Here is a 23,227-nt window from a genome sequence, read left to right on the forward strand (position 1 = left end):
TCTGTGTATAGGTTTGTTGTGAGAATTAAATAATTAAGTATTTGTGAAGCATTCAGAACAGTGCCCGGCACATAATTAGTGATATATAAATGCTATTATTTTTACTTTTACTTCTACTAGTCATTCCACACAAACACTTCTGCCCAATAAAGGAGCTACATTTCTGTAGTGCACATTCGAATGCTCGGCCCCACTTTAGAAAGGAAACACAAATGATAACAACCATACTCTTTCTCGACCCCTTGATGTAGATCTTATTTACATGGATGACTCACTAGCATTCTCCACTTTTACCTATTCTGCTCCTGGGGTGGCAGTGACAAATGAAACTAATTGTCCTTCCTAAAACTAGAGTCAACATCTTAAGTCAGACGGCAAGTCTTTGTTTTATCCTTCCTTTTCAGGGAAGAACAATGGTTTCAAATGATAGTTTTTGCATTCTTAGAGAAAGGCAGTCATACTAGCAACTTGCCAGATGGCTCTGATTAATTTGCCTGTGTTCCACCAGACATTCAGCATGAGCTTGTAATTTTGCTCTGCCAATGCTGAAGTTTGCTAAACAATGTCTACATAAACAGAAAATTTAATTTCACTGAAAGTTCTGACCTCTGAATCCATGGTCTTAGTGCTCAAGGCAGGTCAGACATGGTCAGAAATGCTATCTGAACTCTTCCTCGCTCTCCTTTGTCACTGATATTCAGTTCTCAGCCTTGAGAAGCACTGTACTCATTTGGGAACCCATTTATGCCTCTCCATAGATATCACAGTCTGTGCTATCAGGTGGATCCAACACATTCCCTGTATTACACAGACCTGAGCTCTGAGGATCCAGCACTTGGTGAACATTGATGCAGTGGGTAAGCTCTGCTCAACTCTGCTTGTAAGAAGCCAGGAAGCACCATTGTTCTTCCTACCAATCAATAAGGCACGTCAAAATAAAGCAGACTGGTGCCCACACTGTCTGACTTGAGGACTTTGATTTTTGTGGGGAATTCTAAGAACATTAGGATTGTAGAGAAAAAGAACTGGTTTCAAGGTCAAGAATCTTGGATCCTAATCTTAGCTCTGCCACTTACCATGACATATTCTGCAACTCCCCTGCACCTGTTTTCCCCCTTCTCCAGTAAAGGTTCTTCTAGCTCTAAATCCTCGGCTGTTTGCCATAATAAATTTAAATCAGAAATCAGAGCACTTGATACACTGTAGTGCTCTGACTCATCATGATTTATGACATTTCAGTAAGGCTAAGTACCTGTAATAGAAACGGGCTATGTGCCCACATAGCTCTATGCCTCTGAAGATCCAAAATGGTCAGTGATACAAAGCCAAGTCACTACAAAAGGCTATGACATACTGCAGGTTCAGTGCCGTTTAAGAGTGATCCCACACTGTGCCCACCTCATGTATATTCTCATTTGCTGTGGCTTTGTCCTAGAACTAAACACAGGTCCTATGTTGTCTGCATAGTTTTCCCAAACATCTCTAGGTCATAATTCCCATCTCAGGAAATATAAGTTCCAGTCAAAAACACACAATCTATTTCCAAAGAAGACTTGCAAATGGCCAACAGACACAAGAAAAGATGTTCAAAATCACTAGTCATTAGGGAAATACAAATCAAAGCCACAATGATATATCACCTTGCACCTGTCAGATGGCTAGTATCAAAAAGACAGGATATGACAAGTGTTGGCGAGGATGCGGAGAAAAGGGGACCCTGTACACTGTTGGTGGGAATGTAAACTGGTGCAACCAGTATGGAAAACAGTATGGAGGTTCCTCAAATCATTAAATACAATCCAGTAATTGCACTACTGGGTATTTACCCAAAGAAAATGAAAACACTAATTTGAAAAGATATGAACACCTCTATGTTTACTGCAGCATTATTTACAATAGCCAATATATGGACGCAACCAAAGTATCCACCAATGGATGAATGCATAAAGAAGATGTGGTACATATGAATGCAGTGGAACATTACTCAACCATAAAAAAGAAAGCGATTTTGTCATTTGTAACAACATGGATGGAACTAGAGGGTATTGTGCTAAGTGAAATAAGTCAACGGAGAAAGACAAACACCACACAATTTCACTTATACGTAGAATCTAAAAAACAAAGCAGAACAAACAGACGCATAAACACAAAGAACAAACTGGTAGTTGACAAAAAGGAGAAGGGTGGGGGATGGATGAAGGGGAGTGGGAGGTACAGGCCTCCAGTTCTGGAAACAGTAAGGGATGAAAGATACAGCATAGGGATATAGTCAATGGTATTGTAATAATCCTAAAGAGCCGGCAGACGGAAATGACACTTCTGAGGAGCCCGGCATTACTTACAGAGTTGTCAAATTACTATGTTGTACATCTAAAACTAATGTAACATTGTGTGTCAACTCTACTTCAGTTAAAGCATAACACATAATCTAGAACTGCAATATCCAATACAGCGGCCACGAGACACATGTGGCTATTTAATTTTAAACTTAATTAAAATAAAAATTCCATTCCTCAGTGGCAATAGCCATATTTCCAGTGTTCACAGCCCCATTTTGCTATTGGTTACCACACTAAACAACACAGATTATAGAACATGTCCATCACTGTGGAAAGTTCTATTGAACAGCACAGAATTAGGAGTTTCCCAATGCCATTAAGAGTATATATGTTCTTCCACATAAACCAGGGAGGTACATCTATACAGCTTAAGCTACCCCTTCAAACCCTACGAGAATACTTGATGGGTACAGGACAACAAAGTTGGCACGAGTGAGCTGCCTGGCAGTTGATGAAGTTTACTTGCCATTTATAACACCTTTGAGCACGGGGCCCCAGCAAGCTCACAGAGTACTGTGGAAGGGTTTTACAGTTTCTCATGAATTACTGAATCTGAATCTTCAAATTCCAAATCTATCAATCCCCCAATGTTATTTTATGGTTTCTGTCAGTACATCATATATCCCTAATGTTGTTGATTGCAAGAGGGCTGGAAATCTCCCCTCACTTTCTTGCTCACTGTTAAGTTCTGTATTCATCTGAGACATCCTTTTTGACAAAAAGACTGAAAAGCCAGTCAATGGCCTTCTGACTCAGTGCGGAGGGAGGGACTCCAAAATGCTGTTGCCACATATCAGTAGGAACAAATTTTGTCATAAATTCAGCCAGGAAACTTTATAAATGAAGTTCAACAAATAAGTCATGAGAACCTAAAAATAAATGAAGGAACCATTTTGACGGATACCTTAAATTCTCTAATATCTAACAGTAACTGCTTGGAAAAGTAGCTAAACCAATGAGTGCTATACATCATCCTTTTTATCAGCAGTTAATGATGCTCCCATCTTTTCTAACACTCTAACTTCTAGAAGATTGTTTCTTGCAAAATTTTTTATAGACTATATAAAAGATATATTATAATATCCAAAGTTTACTTGGGGCTTTTCTCTAAAACTAGAACTATTTGAAACTGGAAAATGATTTGTAATGCTGACTACTTTAAAAAAAAAACTGGAAAATTTAAAATCTCTGACTTGATGATGTTAGCTATCTATGTTTAGCCAGTTATTCCAAACTTAAGAAGAAAGACATCTGCAAGGGAGATTGCAAGAAAAGTTGAGGCAAAAACTTCCGTAAGGGAACCTGAGGTACAAACTAATCAATGAAAAATGAGTGGTCCCCAAGTTCTAATTAATTTTTTTTCAATTTAGAACCAAAAGGCTTTATGAAAATATATGGGGGAATATTAGGGCAGGAATGATCTAGTTTGGTCTCTTCAGGACTTATTCATTAAAAAAAAAAAAAACCATTAGCCTATTTCTTCATCATGACCTCAATATAGCCTTGTACCCATCTGACTTGCCTTTATGATGAGGGGAGTCATTGCTAATCCTTATTGAAGAGCTCTAATGTCTTCCCTCCTGTGTCCCACTCACTATAGACAGGTGGTTTGGCCCAGAAATTGACTGTACCTAACTACTGATTTTCTTTTCCTGATTGTAATACAGCTAGTGAAGAAATACAAAGAAAACAATTTTTATACAAAGGAATATGTTTATCTTGGATGGTTCAGTTCCCTAACACCAGGAGAATGGTGTTCTGCCTCAAGATGGGCAAGTCTTTGGAACAAAATCATTGAACATAACTTTTGCTCAAGAGAAATCTGGTGGAATATGTAGGGAGGGTCAAAGAAGATGAATTGCTATTTCTCCGATGCTTCTCTCAGATACACAAGAACATTCTTATTTGAAAGATTTTTTTTGTGGGTAAATAATATACTGTGCTTACGTACATAAAATAATATGCTACGTAATATGTAGTATTACTATATATGCATATATCTCTTATATCAAAAGAGAAGACTAGATGATTTCCAATTTTTGTAAAACAAGCACAAATCCACACCATTAAAAATAAATATTACTTTTGCAAAGAGAATAGATAAGACCTTTCTAAACCAACTAATAATAAAACTCTCAGCTTATAACAAACTCTTCTTTTTGTTTTTTTACAACAAACTTCTGAACTCTAATATTAATCAGATTTCTTTCACCCACAGAGTATTATGATTAATAACCCAGCATGACTTGTTTCCTTGGCAAATATTTATTGATCATACACTATGTGACTGTCAACAAATTGATGAATTAAACCTCCCTTTGTAAGTCTGTTGTCAAAATTAATCATTTATTTGTTTAAGTCAGATGTTTTATGTTGATTTATATGACTTGTGTTTGAGTAAGTTAAAATTTGTTTTAAATTCACAAATCTTGCATTTTGCATGAGAGATCCAGGCTCAGCCAAGACATTATCAAGGCAAAAGATCTAATTTCAACTAATATTTTTAAATAATTCATTTAAAAATAATGCAGAAAAGAGACCCTAACTTGGGATGTTTCTAGTCAATCTTTCCTGGTTAGGAAATTCAACCTTCAGTTAGAAAAGAAATGTACACACACATACACGTGGACATGCATGCACATACAAGAATGCTCTCACAAACACATAATTTCTTGTAAAAATCAAAATTAATTTTGAATAATTAATTAAATTTAATTAATTAAAATTTCAAAATTAATTCTAACTTTTCATTGTTCCCTCTGCCTGAAATGCCCTTTCCACCTCATCTATGCGTTTTTTCTTCCTTCAGGCCTCAGGTAAATGTCACCTCCTCAGCCAGGCCTCCAGGACAATCCCAATTCTGTTGTCTGCTGCCTCTCTCTCCCCCTAATCGCCGACACCACCACTGTACCGTTGGTTTCCATCATATCATTGATCCCAATTAATAATTACACAACGTCTACTTGTTTTTGTGTAGACTGTCTGTCTTCCCCCGAGAAAGGCTCTGTGCTTATTTACTCACTACTATCCGCTTAGCACCTAGCACAGTGGCTGGTAGGCGGTGGTGCTCAACCTAAACTGTGGGATGAATGAATGAATTCGTCCCCCTTTGAGGATCCAACTTCTTCCTTTCTGAATGCTAGCAAGCAGTTTTTGCTACACATATTCATCATTCACTGTGCTTTGTGTACACATTTAAATCCACTCCTATAGACGGAGAGAAGGGCAGACTTCCTAAGACACCCTCTGCACTCCCCTAGGGTTTTCAAGATAACGGACAATGACTTTCATTAACTCAGCTCCTCCGTTATACGATTCACACACCAAAGTCCGGGTAGAGCGCAATTCCGAATCTAAAGAAAAGTTCCGCTTCGAGGGAGCCCCTTTTCCGAACCAAACCCATTTTAGAAGTCCCTGTGTCTCCAGATCTGAAAGGGAGCGGCCTAAAAAAATATCACCCTAGATCACCCTAGTCTGGCACAATATTAAAGCTCTTGGAGTCAGAGAGTGTGGGAACGTCTTACCTGGAGTCTTTTCTGACTCGTGCTTTCTCGAACGAAAACTCCGGGGGTTTATTGAGGTCATAGGTTCGGGTCGTTGGCTCCGCAGACACCCCAGCTTTCGCTCCCCTCCTGCTGTGGAGGGAGACCAATCCTGAGGCCTTGCGGTGGACCTCAAGAGGCACTTTTTCTGGAGAGGCCAGCAGCGGGCTTCCTCCCTGCATGTGCACCACATCCTGGAGCTTGTTCAGCTGGATGCACTTGTTCTGGAGCTCCTCCGTGAGCTCAGCAATGGCCACGGTCTGCTTGGACAGCTGTTCCCGCAGCTCCTTCAGATGGTATTCCCGCTCCTGGATCTCGGCCTCCTTCCGCCTCAGCTCTCGCTCCAGCTCTGTCACCTTGCTCCGCAGCGCATGCGTACTGAGGTTGCCGGAGTGGCCATCCGGGTGCTTGGAATGCTTGGGTTTCACCGAACCATTTCCCATTTTGCTCGAGGACCTGAGAGAAAGCAGAGAATCGGGAGTTACCTGGTGGAGCTTCACCACCTCACAGCCCCCACCACTCCTCATTCCGATCTGTTTCATAAATAGAAACACAGCAGGTCGTCACTATTTGATAAGCAATACATTCCCCTGCTTGCAGAAGGAAAGCTATCGACTGATTTCCTTTATCTCTCCATGAGTTGGCACTTGGTTTCATTGTTCCCTGTCTCTTTGATGGCACAGGTGTCACACCTAAGCATTTCGCACAAGTGGCCCGAGTTACCTGCTCTTCTCTCTGGTCATTCTCCCTGGACAGCTGTCAAAAGCCTCACAACAAAACTGCGATCTGGATGTCAGCAGGACCAAGATGCCACACAAAGGAGCAGCTACAGAGGCAGAGGCTCGGACATGTCACCACTCTCCCAGCTCCCCGTGCAGCTACAGCAAGAAACCATTCCCTGATTTAGAAAACAGCCCGTCTGCATTCCTCCGCCTGACGAGACTGAGCCTTGCTATTTAACTCTTTCCTCCTGCTCTGTGTACCTACTATGTTTTGTATTTCTGATAGTGCTCACTGTTAAAAAGTTCTGGGTGGCAGTTCCTAGAAAGTAAAACAGAGGTATGGGGATTCTTTGACATCCTTTACTTTACTTCCTAAAGCCAAGGTTGTACGAAAATGATGATGTATGGTACAAGGCTCCATTCTTTTCCTATTAAGAATATGCTCAATGTAGGGACGACTGGGTGGCCCAGTTCGTTAACCATCTGCCTTCAGCTTGGGCCGCGATCCCAGGGTGCTGGGATCGTGTCCCACATTGGGCTCCCTGCTCCGTGGGGAGCCAGCTTCTCTCTGCCTGCCGTTCCCCCTGCTTGTGCTCTCTCTGACAAATAAATAAACAAAACCAAAAAAAAAAAAAAAAGAATATGCTCAATGTAGGCCCCAAAGTGAGTCCCTAATCCAGCAGAGCAGATCTCAGGCTGTGATACATAAATCAGGATTATCAAAGTGGTTTTAGTTGATTCAGAAATTTTTTGTTGTTGTTGTTCAAAGTTATGTGCTATTTTAACATTCCTTATAAATACAAATAATTGGCCCCACAAATTGTGATTTTGTTGATATTATTGCTTAAGTGGAAGATAAATTAGGTATCAGGTTTACTGAATCAATTCAATGAAAAATTTTTAAAAATCACCTGCAGACAGTAAGTGCACATGAGCAAAACCAAAAAAGAGAACTTGAAAGGGTGAGTTTGGAAAATACTGCTTTGATTAATTCCCGTAAGGTTTAAGTCTTTTCAGGCTACCTATTTAACCTTCGTACTTCCGTGTGTATACTTCTTAACAGCCATAACTCAAGAAGCATTAACAATACCTGTAAACTAAGTTTAAATTATCTCTTGTTATGTAATACCCAAAGAGCTAGATGACATTTTGTAGTTACATAAACCACACATTCTTGCCCCCTCTCCCTCCAAATTTCAAACTCAAGGAGAAATGAAATGCTCAGACTGATTTCACTAGCTCCCCCAGAATAATCGTGACCTCTACAGCAATAAAGGCATAGATGGAAAGATGTAAAACAGCCTCTAAGTCTCAAGCAGATGCAACCAAATAGCCAAGGCACATCGCCTAAGATGGATGGCGCAAACAGAAAATAAACGTACTTATAGAAGAAATCTTGCAATACCTAGATATTCCTGGTAGAATTCAGGTTCAAAGTAGTCATTAATAAACATTAGCCTCCAGAGAACTGCCTTGCTCTGTTGCAGAGATGTGGCAGGTTTAACCTTTAAGTTTCTCTTGACTTGGCAGCATTTACTATTCTTATATATTAAGAATATATAAAAAGGTTGAGGAGACTAGAATTCAAAGAGGTGGCCCTGGACACCATTGTATCCAAATAAGCAATTCAGAAGATGTTAGACTGGGACCTAGGAATAAACTTGAATGCAATTCTGCATGGTAGGCATGAGATGGGGGCTCCCAGAGGTATCTTAAATTAATGTGTGCACAAGTTTTTAACATCCAGCAGTGAGATCTCTCATCTCCTAGACATGTTTTTTAGGTCCATGGACAAGCATTCCCAACCAAGGCAGGATGGAGGGAGGGGCATGATCAGAGGAAAAGGGATTGCCTTATAAAGAAAAGTGAACATAAAAACTTAAAATATAACATTAATTTGTTCTTTATTCAAAGAACGACTGTTTGCTAAGACCTAACTCAGTGTCGTGTACTATATCAGGGGCATAACTCCATGAATTTGCAATCAAATTGGACAGAGAAAACAGTTCCAGCATTCTAAATATGAAAAGGCTTAGAATCATTTTTGCTCTATGTATGGTATTCAAAATATCCTGTTTCAATCCAATAATTTTACAAACTTGAAACACAATTAGGCAGGTGTTAAATTCTCCCAAAACACCAACTCTTCTCTGGTTTTAATGAATATGGCTTAGATGCTGTGTAAATCTTTCAAGCTATTTAGAATTCTAAAGAGGGGTGAAATGAACTCATCTTTCAAGTAACTAATTTAAGATATGTAAGTAAGTTACTGAATGGCTCAATACTAAGTCTGATTTCTTATTTCACTCATTTAAATTTTGTTGTCCCTCAAGCCAAGGCTTCAAGTGCCTGGCTTCCCCAAACCTAATTAGATTCACTCTGTTTCCTATATTAGTCACTAAGATAGATAAGCTATTTCTCAAAAATGTATCACTAGCCACAAGGAGAATATATTGTTAGAAACATAGGATGTTGCTCCATCGATCTAGCAACTATAGGTTATTAGAGTCTTTCTTAGAATCAGAGGGCAAGACATGATGTAATAAGAAATGAGCTTGGAGACGAAGATCAGAATTTAATGTGAGCAAAGGAGTCAGGCCAGCCAGGGTAGGAAGACAACCTGCCCTTTCCTGGCTGTGTGACCTTTTACAAATAACTTAGAATCCTGTTTTCCAATCTAGCAAACAGGTATAATTATATCCAGCTCATAGGGTTATTATGAAGATTATGTTTATAAGGTATCCTGTACAATGTTTGACACACAGCAGGCACCAAGTAGCCCTTACAATGTGTGGCTGGAGACAGGCAGTGAGTACCTTGGTGGGAGGAAACTCCCAGAAGAGATCACTGCTGGGTTGGACAGAGTCTAACATGTTGGATGCCTTCCAGACAAGAGGTCTCTAAAGATGCCAATTATTCCCTGGGGTGAGGAGAACCTTACTCTGCCTGGCTTATCTCTTCCATTAAGAAAAGAAATGATTCAGGGGCGCCTGGGTGGCTCAGTCGGTTAAGCATCTGACTGTGGCTCAGGTCATGATCCCAGGGTCCTGGGATTGAGCCCCGCGTCAGGTTCCCTGCTCAGCGAGAGCCTGCCTCTCCCTCTCCCTCTGCCTGCCGCTCTGCCTACTTGTGTTCTCTCTCTGTCTCTCTGTCAAATAAATAAATAAAATCTTTAAAAAAAGAAAAAAAGAAAAGAAATGATCCTGGAACAGCCTGGGCAACCTTCCCTGATAAGGGAAGCTCCACCTAAAAATGGAGACCAGAAAACTTCATAAATGACCCAGCCCAGGTTCCAGGACTGAAGGACCCTGCAAGCTTTGTAATTCCCTCATGCTGCCTCTACCCATTTTCACATATTGCAGTGTAAGCCTTCAACCAAAAGGGCCCACCTAAGTATCTTGGAAGACAATAAAAAAACAAACAAACAAACAAACAAACAAAAAACATGGCTCACTGTGAAGGCAGTATTCTTCTGTCTCCAGAAACAGGCAAGAGGAATAGAATGAGTTGTGGCATTGAGCAAGAAGAGAAGAAAACTACACACCATTTGGAATTATTATTACATTAATTTGATCACCACTTCGGAAACATCATATACAAGAAGTAACTAGAAAAGACACAGGAGAAGCAGAACTGCCTGTGAAGGATCTTGCAGGTGGATGAACACCTGGTAGACAACATGGGAGGAATTAGGCCTTGTTTGTTTTTCCTCCAGGCCTAAAGTAGTTTGAATCCAAAATCTTGGCTCTGATCTAGATAATATCTATTTCTCTCTCTCCCCATCTGGAGTCTTATATAAATACATTTATCTGTAAATATGGGAGATGGTATGGTGCTGGCTAAGGTGACAAAGCCAGAGTCTCAATCCGAGCACTTCACTTAGTATATATCTGCCCTTGGGTATGATTTTGGGCTTGAATGTCAATAATAGAATAGATGGACAGACCCATAGATAGAGCCATGGGCAGATAAAATCACTATGCATATCATGTATGCATAGGGTCAAGTGAGATAAGCTGTATTAAACATTATTATTATTATTACTGTTACCATTATTTACCCAACAAAATAACTCATCTTAGTAGAAAAACTTACTGATCAAAAAACATGTACTAAATGAACACAATATTATAAGAGAACAGTCAGTGGTGATACAACCAGACTTCAAGACTTACTATAAAATAAAAGACGTACTATAAAGCTGCAGTAAACAAGACAGTGGTATTAGTGAAAGAATAGACAAATAGATCAATGGTACATAATAGAGCTCAGAAATAGACTCACACAAATACAGTTAACTGACTTTTGACAAAGGAACAAAAGCAGTTCAATGGGGAAAGGATAGTTTTTTAACAAACTGGACACACACACAATCTAGACACAGATCTTATATCTTTCACAGAAATTATCCTCAAATGTATCAAAAACCTAAATATAAAACACAAAACTATAAAATTGCTAGTAGACAATAGAGGCAAAATGCTAAGTGATCTTGGGTTTGGTGATGACTTTTTAGATAAAACACCAAAAGCACAATCCATGAAAGGAAAAAAATTGATAAGGTGGACTTCATTAACATTTAGAACATCTGCTCTGCAAAGACACCATTGAGAGAATGCAACAACAAGCCACAGACTGGGAGAAAGCATCTGCAAAACACATATCTAATAAAGGACTAGTATCCAAAATATACAAAGAACTCTTAACGCTCAACAGTAGGAAAACAAACAGCCCAGTTGAAAAGTGGGCAAAAATAGGGGGTGCCTGGGTGGTTCAGTCAGTTAAGCGGTTGCCTTCGGCTCAGGTCATGATCCCAGGGTCCTGGGATCGAGCCCCATGTCAGGCTCCCCGCTCAGCCGAGAGTCCGCTTCTCCCTCTCCCTCTCCCTCTCCCTCTTCCTCTCCCCCTGCCTGCCACCATGCCTGCTGTGCTCTCTCACTCTCTCCTGTGCCAAATAAATTAATAAAATCTTTTTAAAAAGGGCAAAAATATAAACAGATATCTCACCACAGAAGATACACATGTGGAAAATAAGGATATGAAAAGATGCTCAACATTATATGTCATTTGAGAATCTCAAATTAAATCAATAGTGAGATATCACCATATACCTATCAGAATGACCAAAAGCCAAACACTGACAACACCAAATGCTGGAAAGGATGTGGAGCAGCAAGAATTCTCATTCATTACTGATGGGAGTGTGAAATGATCCAGCCACTTTGGAAGATGGTTTGGGAGTTGCTTATAAAGCTACAAAATTCAACTGATATGAATATGTATGTCCACACCAAAACCTGCATATGGATATTTGCAGTAGCTTTATTCATAACTGCCACAACCTGGAAGCAATCAGGATGTCCTTCAGTGGAAAGACAGATAAACAAACTGTTGTAAACCTAGACAATGAAATATTATTCAGGGTTGAAAAGTAATAACGATCGAGCCATGGAAAGACATGGAGGAATTTTAAATACATATTGCTAAGTGAAATAAGTCAATCTGGAAAATCTACATACTGCATGATCCCAACTATATGTTGTGCTGGAAAAGACAAACCTTAGAAACACTAAAAAGATCAGTGGTTGCAGGGACCTGGGGAGAGGAAGAGAGGAATGAATAGGAGGAGCACAGGGGAATTTTAAGGCAGTGTACCTCTTGTGTGATGCTGTAATGGTGGATACACATCTTATATATTTGTACAAACCCACAGAATGTACAATACAAAGAATGAACCCTATTGTAAACTAGGTACTTTAGTTAATAATCATGTATTCATCAACAAATGTGTATTCATCATAACAAATGTGCCGCACTGTTGCAAGATGTTAAGAATAGGGGACAGGAGGAGGGGGCAGGTGAGCATATGGAAACTCTCTGTAATTTTCACCTAATTTTTCTATAAACCTAAAATTCTCCTAAAAACTAAAGTCTATTAGTTAAAAAAAAAAAAGAACGTGTATTAAGGAGTGTATGCAAAAAAGCTGACAGCATATCCAGGAAACAGGCTGAAATGCATGATGGGAGAAAGTGATGAGCATAGAAAAGTGTAGTGCAGGAATAAGATGCTGAAGAACATCATATGCCATGTTATGGTATCTGCATTTTAGTGTAGGTCAAGTTTTTTTCAAGTTATATGGTCAGATTTGTCCCTGAGAAAAATAATTTCCTTGGCCATAAATATGGAATGGAGTGAAAAGAGCTTAGAGGGAGAGAAACAAAGTAAGAGGTTATTGCACCAATCCAAGTAAAAGGTGATGAGGATAGGATAAGGCCAAAGTCCCAAGCTCATTCTCGCGTCTTGAGCTTCTTGAACTCAAGATAAATCTGTTTACATGGACCAACTCCATGGTAGCCAGAAGAGAAAACCATGATCATCAGGGATTTGGTAAAAGCTATGGCTATAGGTAACTGTGCAATTTCCTTCCCTTCAATAAATCATGAAAAGTATAATCGATTCTTTTTTTATGATATGGGTAGTTTACCATGAAATCAGAGGAGTGAATTACACAGATTTTTATCGTCTTCTAAGTCTATATGAAACTGATGCATTTGGTGCTATCCTTAATTTGTTTCACCAAAGTTCTTTTATAAAATAATTAACCATCACTAAATATATAAATCCCTGCTTCTTCTCCCTGAAGCAAAGCACACGGAGCTGCCATTGTGAGAACAATTCAATTCCCTGTCGAAGCCACAATTAAAAGCATCTGCCCATCTTGTGACTGATGACCTGGGGCTCAGTTTTTAATCTACTGCTTGTTTTCTCTATCCATAGCATATTAGTTTGGAGAGTAATCTTCTTTGTCAGGCAGTCATATGAGCTTCAGTTTCAGCTACTCCAGAGGTTGACTATCCCTTTGAAGTGCCTCTCCACCCAAGAGAATGTTCATGGTGAATTTTACAAATGACACATATCCTATATTTTCACTGTCAAATGTGGTGGCATTCCATTCAGCTATTTTTGGGTGCTAGAGTATCAGAGAGACAGGCCAAGAGAGAGAAATGTAATTTTATAAGTGTAGGTCAGTAGATTATAGCTGATGGAATTTGAGTGGTGATAAGAAGAAAGAGAACAAAGATTTGGAAATTTCCATTGTGGCAACTGGGTAAGAAGTGATGGGATTAACCAAAAGGAGGAGCAGATTGGAGGGATGAGATAATGAGTTTAATTTTGGAGATGCTCAGTTTGAAGGACCTGTGGAAATTAATATGGAGGAGCTCAGTAGGCAGTAAGACATGAGGGACTAGAAAATCAGGAGCAGGGTGCTGAAAATATGTCTTTGATAGCCTAAGTAGAGGCTGAAGCTGAAGTAGTAGACGAGAGCGCTCAGGAGACTGGCAATGAGGAGAGGAAAAGTGTCTAGGCCTATATGACATGTGAAAGAAAAACTAGAGATATGGTAAGAAGAAGCTATTGCTTTGGTAAAAGTGAGAGGAGGTATGAATGGATTCAGAGTAAAAAATGAGAATGGTGGGAGGAATCCCTCAGGGGCTAAATCCCTCAATGTGGTGAATAAATGGGTGTACATAGAGGGAAATAAAAAAAAAGAATGATTCCAATATTTTGATTTTAGAAGGCTTGGAAGAAGGTAGTACTATTAACTCATTCATTCATTCATTCAAAAATGAAGAGAGCACCGTCTATGGTCTGGGTACTGTGACACTGACTAAAGTCAGGGGAATGAGTGGGCTTCATGGAGACAGTAATGAAGCTGAATTTATCTAAGTTGAGTATGAGGTGCCTACATGTCATCAAGGTAGAAATGTCTAGAAGACAGTAGCAAAAAAGAAAGGTCAAGGCAAGAGACTGCTTTACAGAGGTAAGAATTTGAAGTCCCATTGCAGATGAGATCACTGGAAGAAAAGAAAGGAATGCCTCCATCATTATATATGTACATCTAGATAATACCTATGGATCTTATTCATAGAAGAGGAGGAGGAGAAGCAGATAAAGATGGGGAAGAAATAGTTGTACAAATAAGAGATCTAGGAAGAGTATCATAGAGACCAGGAAGATAAGATTTTCAAGAAGTGAGCAGGCTGCTATTCACATCCCACAGATAGACCAAAGCAAATTAAATCAGAGGGAAGAGTGTGGAATTTAGCCTTTCACACAAGAGTTGGGATAGAAATCTGATTACAAAGGACTGTGGGAAGAGCTGATGTTGAGAGTAGAGCCTTCAAGATGGTATCTTGGTTCATGAAATGGATTTTTAGAACAGTGGAAGCTTGAGAGTATTTGTAAGCCCAGAATACTGAACCAGCGAAGATAAAGAAAATGAAAACATAGGAGAAGAGGGAATAATTGATAGGAAAATGGCCTGGAGGAAGCAAGACAATATGGGATCAAAAGACCTGGGCAATATCCAAGCAACATATGCCTTCACTGTGTGGTGAATTAGCCTCACTTGTATGGATTCCAGAGGACTATAGTTAAGTATTTCACATGGAACAGAGAGATCTCTGTGCACCGTCGTTTATTCTCAGTTACACAGTGTCTCAGTGCAGACAGAACGGCCTCTAATTCTCCAAAGAGAATTCTCCACCATATTAGCTCATACTCTCCTGTGAACTAAACAGGAGTGCTGGCAACAGATACTGTATGCTATGTGGGATGCTCACCTTGTCCGGGAGTAAAATAGAAACTTGCAAAGAAAAGAGACTATAATTTCTAAAGAACTGGGGAGGGGAGGGGGCCAGAAGCTTATGTTGCTCCCTTCCTTTATGAAAAAAGCCCCTAGGAACTTCCAGAACAAGGTGAAGATCAGGGCACCAAAGCTACTATCAGACCTTTCTACCTGTTAATTCTGCCTGAGTTGTTTCTTTCTATTCTCATCTCTGGCCTCAACTGCCATCTATTTGCAACCTAGTTCTTCCCAAACTTGAACCCATTGCGTTCTCTCTCATCCCTTAAGTAGATGATTTATTGTTTTTGTTTGCTTGCTCTTGTTTCTTCATCACTAGGAAATACAGAGCAAGCAACGTCAAAGCGCCTCACGGTGCTGGGAGTGCTACAGAACACCCACACAAGTTTACAAGGACTCATGAAGTCCTCGCGCGAGTACTCGGCTCCTAGCAGCTACCCAGGGCTGGCCGAAGCCAGGAGCGCAAGCCCTGACAGCACCGCCAAGCCCCCAGCCCGGAGCGACAGTCTTCAAGGCTGCTCTGCTCGGGGCTCAAGGAGTGACAGCCCCGAGGAATCCCCACTGGGGCCGAGCTCTCCCCTCCCGCCCCTAGCCAAGCTTCTTAAAATCGAGTAGCCTTCCCTCGCCTCCAGGAGCTCACAAAGGGCTGCCACACCAAGCGAACGCAAAGCGAGCACACGTCCACACACAGCACACGCACGAGACCGGCGGGGTGTGGAACGGAGGCGCACAGCGCGCAGTGCACGCACAGCATGCACACGCGCGCACCCCGACCCCGTCCCTCCCTGCGCTCCCCCGGCGCCCAAGCCTCCCTCCCTCGAACCTCACCAGACAGCCGGGTAACTTCCCAGGTGCGCAGCTTGTCACCTTGGCGCCGCAGCCCCTGGGTCTCCGCGTCCTCTCCCGCGTCGCCCTCCCCAGCCGCCTGCGGAGCCCCAGCCGAGCGCAGGGCAGCTCTGCGAGCCCGGGCCGTGCGCAGGGCGCGCAGCGCAGGCCCGGGGCTGCCGCCGCCGCTGTTCGGGCTACGTGGGCTCCGGGGGCGCGGGCGAGCGCGCTGCGGGCAGGAGCTGCGGCGGCTTGGGTGCTGCCGCCTGGCTCCTCGGTGGGGGCCGGTGCAGAGCAGACACGCAAGGAGGGAGGGAGGGAAAGAGGGAGGAGAGGAGGAGAAGGAGGTGGGGGAGGGTCAGCGGGGCTACTGCGTGGAAGAGCAGGGAGCCGGCTTCCCAAAAGGTGGGGTCACCCGCTCGCGCGCCCACACTGGCCTGAACCTTTGCTCCGGAGACAAGCTCTCCGGAGATAGCCGCAGGCTGCACTTTATACCCCATACCCTCCAGAGTGAGGCAACTTAAGGAGGGAGATAACATCGTGGTTGTAAAGCATTTTTGTTGTTGTTGTTGTTATTATTTCTATTTCAAGTGTGTGGGACGAGGGGAGAGGAAAGTTCAGGGACGTGTTCATCTTTTCCTTCCCCTCCCTCTCCCCCCCACTCCTCCAGTCTGTTTTCCCTGCAGGCTCTCTCCCACCTCGCCTTCCCTCCCAGAGCGCAAACAGGGGCACACATCCTGGACGTGTTCTCCTCGGTCACACCGATGCCCTTCTAGAAGACATGTGACCCCGGAGGGGCTAGGAGACGCGCTCTTCCCGGACTCTGGAGCCATAACTTGCATCTAGTCTGCCAATTCACATGATGCCGGGGCAGTGGTTGGAACCGGGTTTTAAGGGACAGAGATTATACCTTCGGAATCTGTAGGTCCTTGAGCAGGGAGCTTTCTTGATCACCCAGGCTGGTGTTGCTCTCTCAGTCGCCTTTTGATTACATGTTTTGTTTTGTTTTTTTCTCACCCTGAGGCTTGCATTATGGTTTTCTAAATATATAATCCACACCACATTATTTGCTGTGCTCTGGAGTTGTAAGATCTTCGTGTGGCTTTCCCCCCTTTCCTCCCCAGAGGAATTTCACTGGCAAGTCCACCAAGGACAAGGGCAGTTTGTGTGTTGAGGAATGGGAAGTACAGTGAGGTTTTATTCTTCCCGGTGCCTCTAGAGAATGTCGGAACCCGACTCTCCGGGGTTTTAAACCACATGGTGGCAGTGGGACTCATGTAACACTGGTCTGCACTAGTACATACATAAACTTATATAGAAATGAGGCCCATGGAAGATATGTTGAATGGGGCCATTACATTTCAGAGGAGGAAGAATGTAGTCCTGTTTGTTTTTGTGCTAACTGAAAAAAAAAAAAGCAGAAGTACAAAATACTTTTTCATGAACATATGCTAGAGTCTTTCCATTTTATGCAGGCCTTCAAAATAGCCCAACTAGAGGAGATGGTCTGGGGAAGGATTCCACAGGGAAAGGAAAAATAATTAAGTCATCGTTAAGGTCACTGTAATCATGGACTTCTAAATCAATAGAATGGATTTTTATGAACAGTGTAACAACAACAAGAAGGAAATCAGATTTTCAAAGTCCTTTCATTCATTTAGTCCATGGGGGGGTAGATAGTAGATTGCTAATTAATGGGTCCACATTTTTAATAAAATAGAATAAAAATATCGGAGTACATCATGCATAGTAAGTAAATATGCTCTGCATATCTTTCGTTTCAGTTAAATATGTGTATATTGGGTCAACCATGTAATATGTATTTTCTTACTGTTCCTCTAGGCAAAAGCTTGAAAACCACAGATACACTCCTGCCGCCTGGGGTCACCCATCTAGTCAGTTTGAAGGGGAACGTAAGCTCCTTCCCAGAGATCCTGTCTTCTGGCAACAATACCATGCTGAGCTGTAAAAAAAAAAAAAAACAAGGAGGATGGCGAGGAGGAGGAGAAAAGTGACCATTCTTTGAGCCTTTGTTCATTCTTTCAACAGCTGTGCTTAAGCAGCTCTTATGCCTCAGGTACAATCCGGAAATTCAGTGGTGAACAAAATCAACATATAATCTTGGCAACTCAGAATCTACAATCCAGTGGGGGAAACAGACATCACACCCATAAACACAGAAGTAATATATATGTAAAAAGTGCCATGAAAGAAAATATGATAGGAGAGGAAAAAAATATGGGGTTATAATCTAGATGCAGGAGGCTGCAATTAATAATTAACCTAGTTTAAAATGTCTTAAATGATAAGGAAATTTACTGTTTCTTATGGCTTGAAGTCCCAAGGTTGAGAGGCTCTCACTGGTAAATTCAGCACCTCAGTGATGTCAGGGTAGGCCTGGGCTGTTTTCTTATTCCCCCTGCTGGCTCCAACATGCCAACTCTGTACCTGGGTCTGTCCCCACCCCATCGTGGTCCCAGGATGGCTGGAGCAGCTGCTGCTACGACAGAGAATCCTGACAATGCCCAGTAGTATCGGAGTGTGTCTCTTCTCAAGAGCTCATGGAAGCTCCCAGCCAACCTCCTCTCTCTTGTCCTTAGTCCAGACTGAGTCTCATGCCCACACCTAAATGCTGGCCATGGAGTTAGGACTACCAAAATTGACTTAGGCTCTTCAGAATTTGCCCTGGAACTTTTCAGAATTGCATTCTTTGAGGGGTTGATACCCAAACGAAAAGGAGAAAGTGGCAATGGATGTTGGGTAGGCAATCTAGAGTCTGCTAAAGGGGCTCGGGGATGACTTCTCTGAAAAAAAATAACATTTCATTGTAGGCTGAGCAAGAGTTAGCAAGGAGGAGGAGCCTTCGGGCAGAAGTAATTGCAGGTGTGGTCTGACTGCCACATGTTAAAGGCATACATAGAATTTCTCATTTACCATATCGAAGAGGTAAACCAACCTCAGGAAGCAAGCTCAGAGAGTTAAATAACTTGATCAAGTTCACAGAACTACTAAATTGCAGAGCCAATCTATCTAATTCCAGAGCCTAAATGTTGACTTCTCCTTCTACTGAGAGAGGGAGAAGCCAGATTCCCCTGGCCTTCCTGGTCATGGACTGAGGAACACAGCCCCCTCCAGGACTCCTCTGCAAGGTTTCTCTGGGCCTGCTGGTGGTGCGGGACATGTATTCATGAATAAACCTTCTCCCACTGGGTATGCCTCTGTTCCACTGGGTATCATGGTCTCTGCCAAACACTGTCACCAGAGCACGAGGATTACCGTGGTGTCAAGCCCAGAGGTAGCCTGTGGAGATGTGGAGGGTAAAATGCAGGTCTTTGCATTTACGAACATGCAGTTCGGGGAAGTACCCAAGCAGCCCTGAATTTTACAAAGTTCTCCTACTTTCTCACTCCATCCAAGGGACTGAGCTGAAAACAGATCACAGTAGTGCTGAACACAGGCTCCCAAGCCCCTGCATGACTTAGTTCTGGTTCCAGCTCACCCAGCCTGAATCCCTGTTTGCTTGGGATCAAGTGCCTCACAGGAGGCTCCATAGTTGTCCTGGCACACAGACTTTCTGTCAGGCCACCCCATCAAACCAGCCTTGGTGCTCACTGCGTGTAAGCCCCTGCTCCAAGACTGCCCAGGCTCAAGCTGAGCTCTCTGTTATGAATCACCAGAAGATCTGAGGTTGGGATAGGGTCAAAACCACCGTCCAGTTTCTCACTATCTCTCTGTTTTGCCCCCCTCCCTCCTTTCCTCTTTCATTTGTCTGCTGGGGTCACAATAAGTGCTGACCCCCTAGGCAGTCATTTCTGTTGCTAAGGCTAGAACCTTAGGTCGCTGTGCTATTCATTCAGTTTAGCTTTGCCAAACCCTGACCTGGGACCAAACTAGTGCTGGCCTTAGGTGTTCCTGCCCTCCAGAGTGCCAGCATCACTAGATATGGTAATGAAATGGGGCCAACTGATTGCATTGCAGTTTTTGTCTCCAACCTCCCTGCAGCCAACAATCCCACTCTTCACCTCAAAGCCATTTATTTCTTCCATGATGTCTCCACGGAGGCTGCAGGATAGTGGCTCTCTCCTCTAGGATCCCACAGCAGCATGTTGCCCCAAGTCACAAATACCTGTTAACTGTCGGTCTTGCTTACTGGACTTTAGCGCAGGGACTTGGCAATTTCAATTCATACATCTTCAGAACATACATAGCTCAAATCTTTAATATGTAGAAAAAAATCAGAACATTCCACTTTTCAACCTACTGCCTCGATTTTCTAAATCAATCAATTTTTTTTTTTTCTTTAATTGCTTCCCAAGATACTAGAGACTTGAGAAGGAACCCTGTACTTAGTGTCTCTCCTTCCTCGGTGGAAGCTCATTACCAATATCACACAATCTTCCAAGCCCAGCTCTGGGAGCACCATTCTCCATTCCACTCTCATGTCCTCAAGGGGACAGTGGCCTCTCATTTGCCAAATCCCTCCCTGCTGATTCCTGATGGAGAGGAGAGTGAACCCTGTGGGCATGAACCCGTAGCATATTTGTCTGGTTTCCCAGTCCACCAGGCAGCTGCCAGAGCCTACATGTGTCCCGCACTTGAAACTGACCAGTCTCTTGCCCATGCTCTCCTTGAAAGTCCTCCCTCCTCCATCCCACTTCCACTCATTCTTAGTTTGCCCAGGATTCTGTCCTTACTCCCTGCTTCCCTCCCTCTCCCCAGCTCTTTCTCTTTCTCCTCATAGCTTCACTCATTACTTCTAGGTGTATGCCTTCATAACTCCCACAAGACTGCACTTTATCTCAGCCCTTTAATGATGTTTGTCACTCTCTACTTTATTATTGTTATCTCTCGGCATTCCTTATCACCCCAGATTCACTGTAAATACCTGGAGGGCGTAGTTCATCTGCTTCATCTTTGCTGTATCTCTCACAGGACCCACAGCAAGCCCAAATCCTAGGGACAGAGAGAGCTATGATTTACTACCCAGAAGAATTATGCCTATGTTTCCACAATTCTTTTTTTTTTTTTTAAGATTTTATTTATTTGTTTGACAGACCGAGAACAAGCAGGGTGAACGGCAGGCAGGGGAAGAGGAAGAAGCAGGCTCCTGGCTGAGCAGGGAGCCCGATGCGGGGCTCGATCCCAGGACCCTGAGCCGAAGGCAGCCACTTAAAAGACTAAGCCACCCAGGCGCCCTGTTTCCACAATTCTTCAGAAAGAATTTGAAATATGTCTTGGTTTTCCTTCTGGAATAAAAACAATTGTTTGGAATAATGGCACAATTAATTTACAAATTCATAATCTGCCTAGTTGACAATCAGATAATAGTAAGTTTTACTATAAAAGACTAATATATAAATACATTTCATTTTGCTTTTCTCTGCACATACTGAATTTCAATCCATAGTGTGTTGACTTTCTTAAACAGTGATTTTTTTCTAGTTATCGGTGCTCATTAAACAATACAGCCAATGTATATCAACTATGCACTAAACTCAGTGTTTAGAATCCCACCATCCTATGCTATTTCAAAGTCAATGTACACCATCCATCCAATGCTTTGACCTTGCAACTCCTTATTCCTCATATCAAATACTCTTCATCTCCAGTCAGCTTCAGCTATCCACTCCCAGAGTCACATCTGGAATCTCTTCTAAAATCACTGATCCAGATGGCATATGTGCACCCCAGATCAGCTCAGCCCTGCCTGCCCCCAAGTCTTCAGCCCTTTGCCTTGCTTCTCAGACACAATGGTCATAACAGTGCCTCATTCTGCTCCCATAGCTGTAAAGCCTAGGCTAACACAGCCGTTGACCTCAGTCTCCTCTAGAGTGAGAAACAGACCAGCATGGCTTCTGTGACACCCACCACCGAGGTAGCCTAAACTATTCCAACTCCCAGGTCTGACCTGTCTGGACCCACAGAAGCTCCAGCTTCCCTAGCTACTACCTGGAGGGGGCCCAAGACATATCCTAGAAATATAGTAGAATTAATTCCCTATGGAGTCAACTTCGACCGTTGAGAGACAGGAGCCAAGAAGAAGCTGGCAGATAATTGCTCGTCCTTCCTGCCCACCCAGGATCTGTTCAAAGATGCAGTGGTTCTGTACTTCTGGCTTCTCTAGTATGACTCAGCAACCAACTTTGTTTTCTAAAGAACCTGTGGACAAAGTGGTAACATACCACCTTGAATCTGCTTTTTCTCCTTCTCTCCCTCATTTGCCTTTTTCCATTACTCCTGCTTCCTTAGGATGGCACCCCCTAATTAAGAATTAGCATGTGAGCTTTGCCGCAGGCTCGATTTTCTTTTTCTTTAATTCAATTAGCCAACTTATAGTACATCATTAGTTTCAGATGTAGTGTTCGGGCTAAGATAAGATGGTATACTCTATGACCACAGCCTTCCATCCTTCAGGTTTATTTGCCCAAATACTTTCTCTTCATTTTTGACTTTAAAGTGACCTCCAATTCCTTGATTCTCTATTTCCTTTCTCTCTCTCTTTACCCAACTTCTTACTCTCTTCAGTATGCAGGGCTATATACTGAATATATACTAAATATTACTAAATGTAGTATTTCAAACTGTATCATAAAATTCCAGTAATTAAAACAGTACAGTATTGACATAAAACAGACACATAGATCAAGGAAACAAATTGAGAGCACAGAAATAAACCCATCCTTATTGGATCAGTTAATTTACAACAAAGGAGCCAAGAATGTACAATGGGGAAAGAATAGTCTCTTCAGTAAATGATGCTGGGGAGAACTGGACAACAGGCAAAAGAATGAAACTCAAACACTATTTTACACCATACACAAAAATTAACTCAAAATGGATTAAAGGTTTGAATAGAAGTCCTGAAACATAAAACTCCTAGAAGAAAACATAGGCAATAAAGTCCTTGACATTGGTCTTGGCAATGGTTTTTGAATCAGACACCAAAAACAAAAGCAACAAAAGCAAAAATAAATAAGTGGGACTACATCATATTAAAAAGCTTCTGCAGAGCAAAGGAAAGCCATCAACAAAATGAAAAGTCCACATACCTAATGGGAGAAAATATTTGCAAATCATATATCTGGTAAGGGGCTAATATCCAAAATATATAAAGAACTCATGCAACTCAAAAGCAAAAAAAAAACAAAAAA

General features: G+C 42.1%; 1 protein-coding gene across 1 annotated transcript in view; it reads right to left on the reverse strand.

Annotated features, from left to right (window-relative positions):
- PRKG2 (protein kinase cGMP-dependent 2) overlaps positions 1–16,210 on the reverse strand; it is a 108,046-nt gene extending 91,836 nt beyond the window's left edge. Inside the window, exons 1-2 of the mRNA XM_027598907.2 lie at positions 16,080–16,210; positions 5,864–6,337 (exon numbers count right to left, since the gene is read on the reverse strand). Of these exons, the coding sequence (XP_027454708.1) occupies positions 5,864–6,324 (461 nt within the window). The 5' untranslated portion in view covers positions 6,325–6,337; positions 16,080–16,210. The remainder of the gene's footprint in view (positions 1–5,863; positions 6,338–16,079) is intronic.
- Between the last annotated feature and the right edge of the window lie 7,017 nt (positions 16,211–23,227).

This window comes from Zalophus californianus, chromosome 2 (assembly GCF_009762305.2).
Source record: "Zalophus californianus isolate mZalCal1 chromosome 2, mZalCal1.pri.v2, whole genome shotgun sequence".
In the NCBI taxonomy this organism is placed as follows: Eukaryota; Metazoa; Chordata; class Mammalia; order Carnivora; family Otariidae; genus Zalophus; species Zalophus californianus.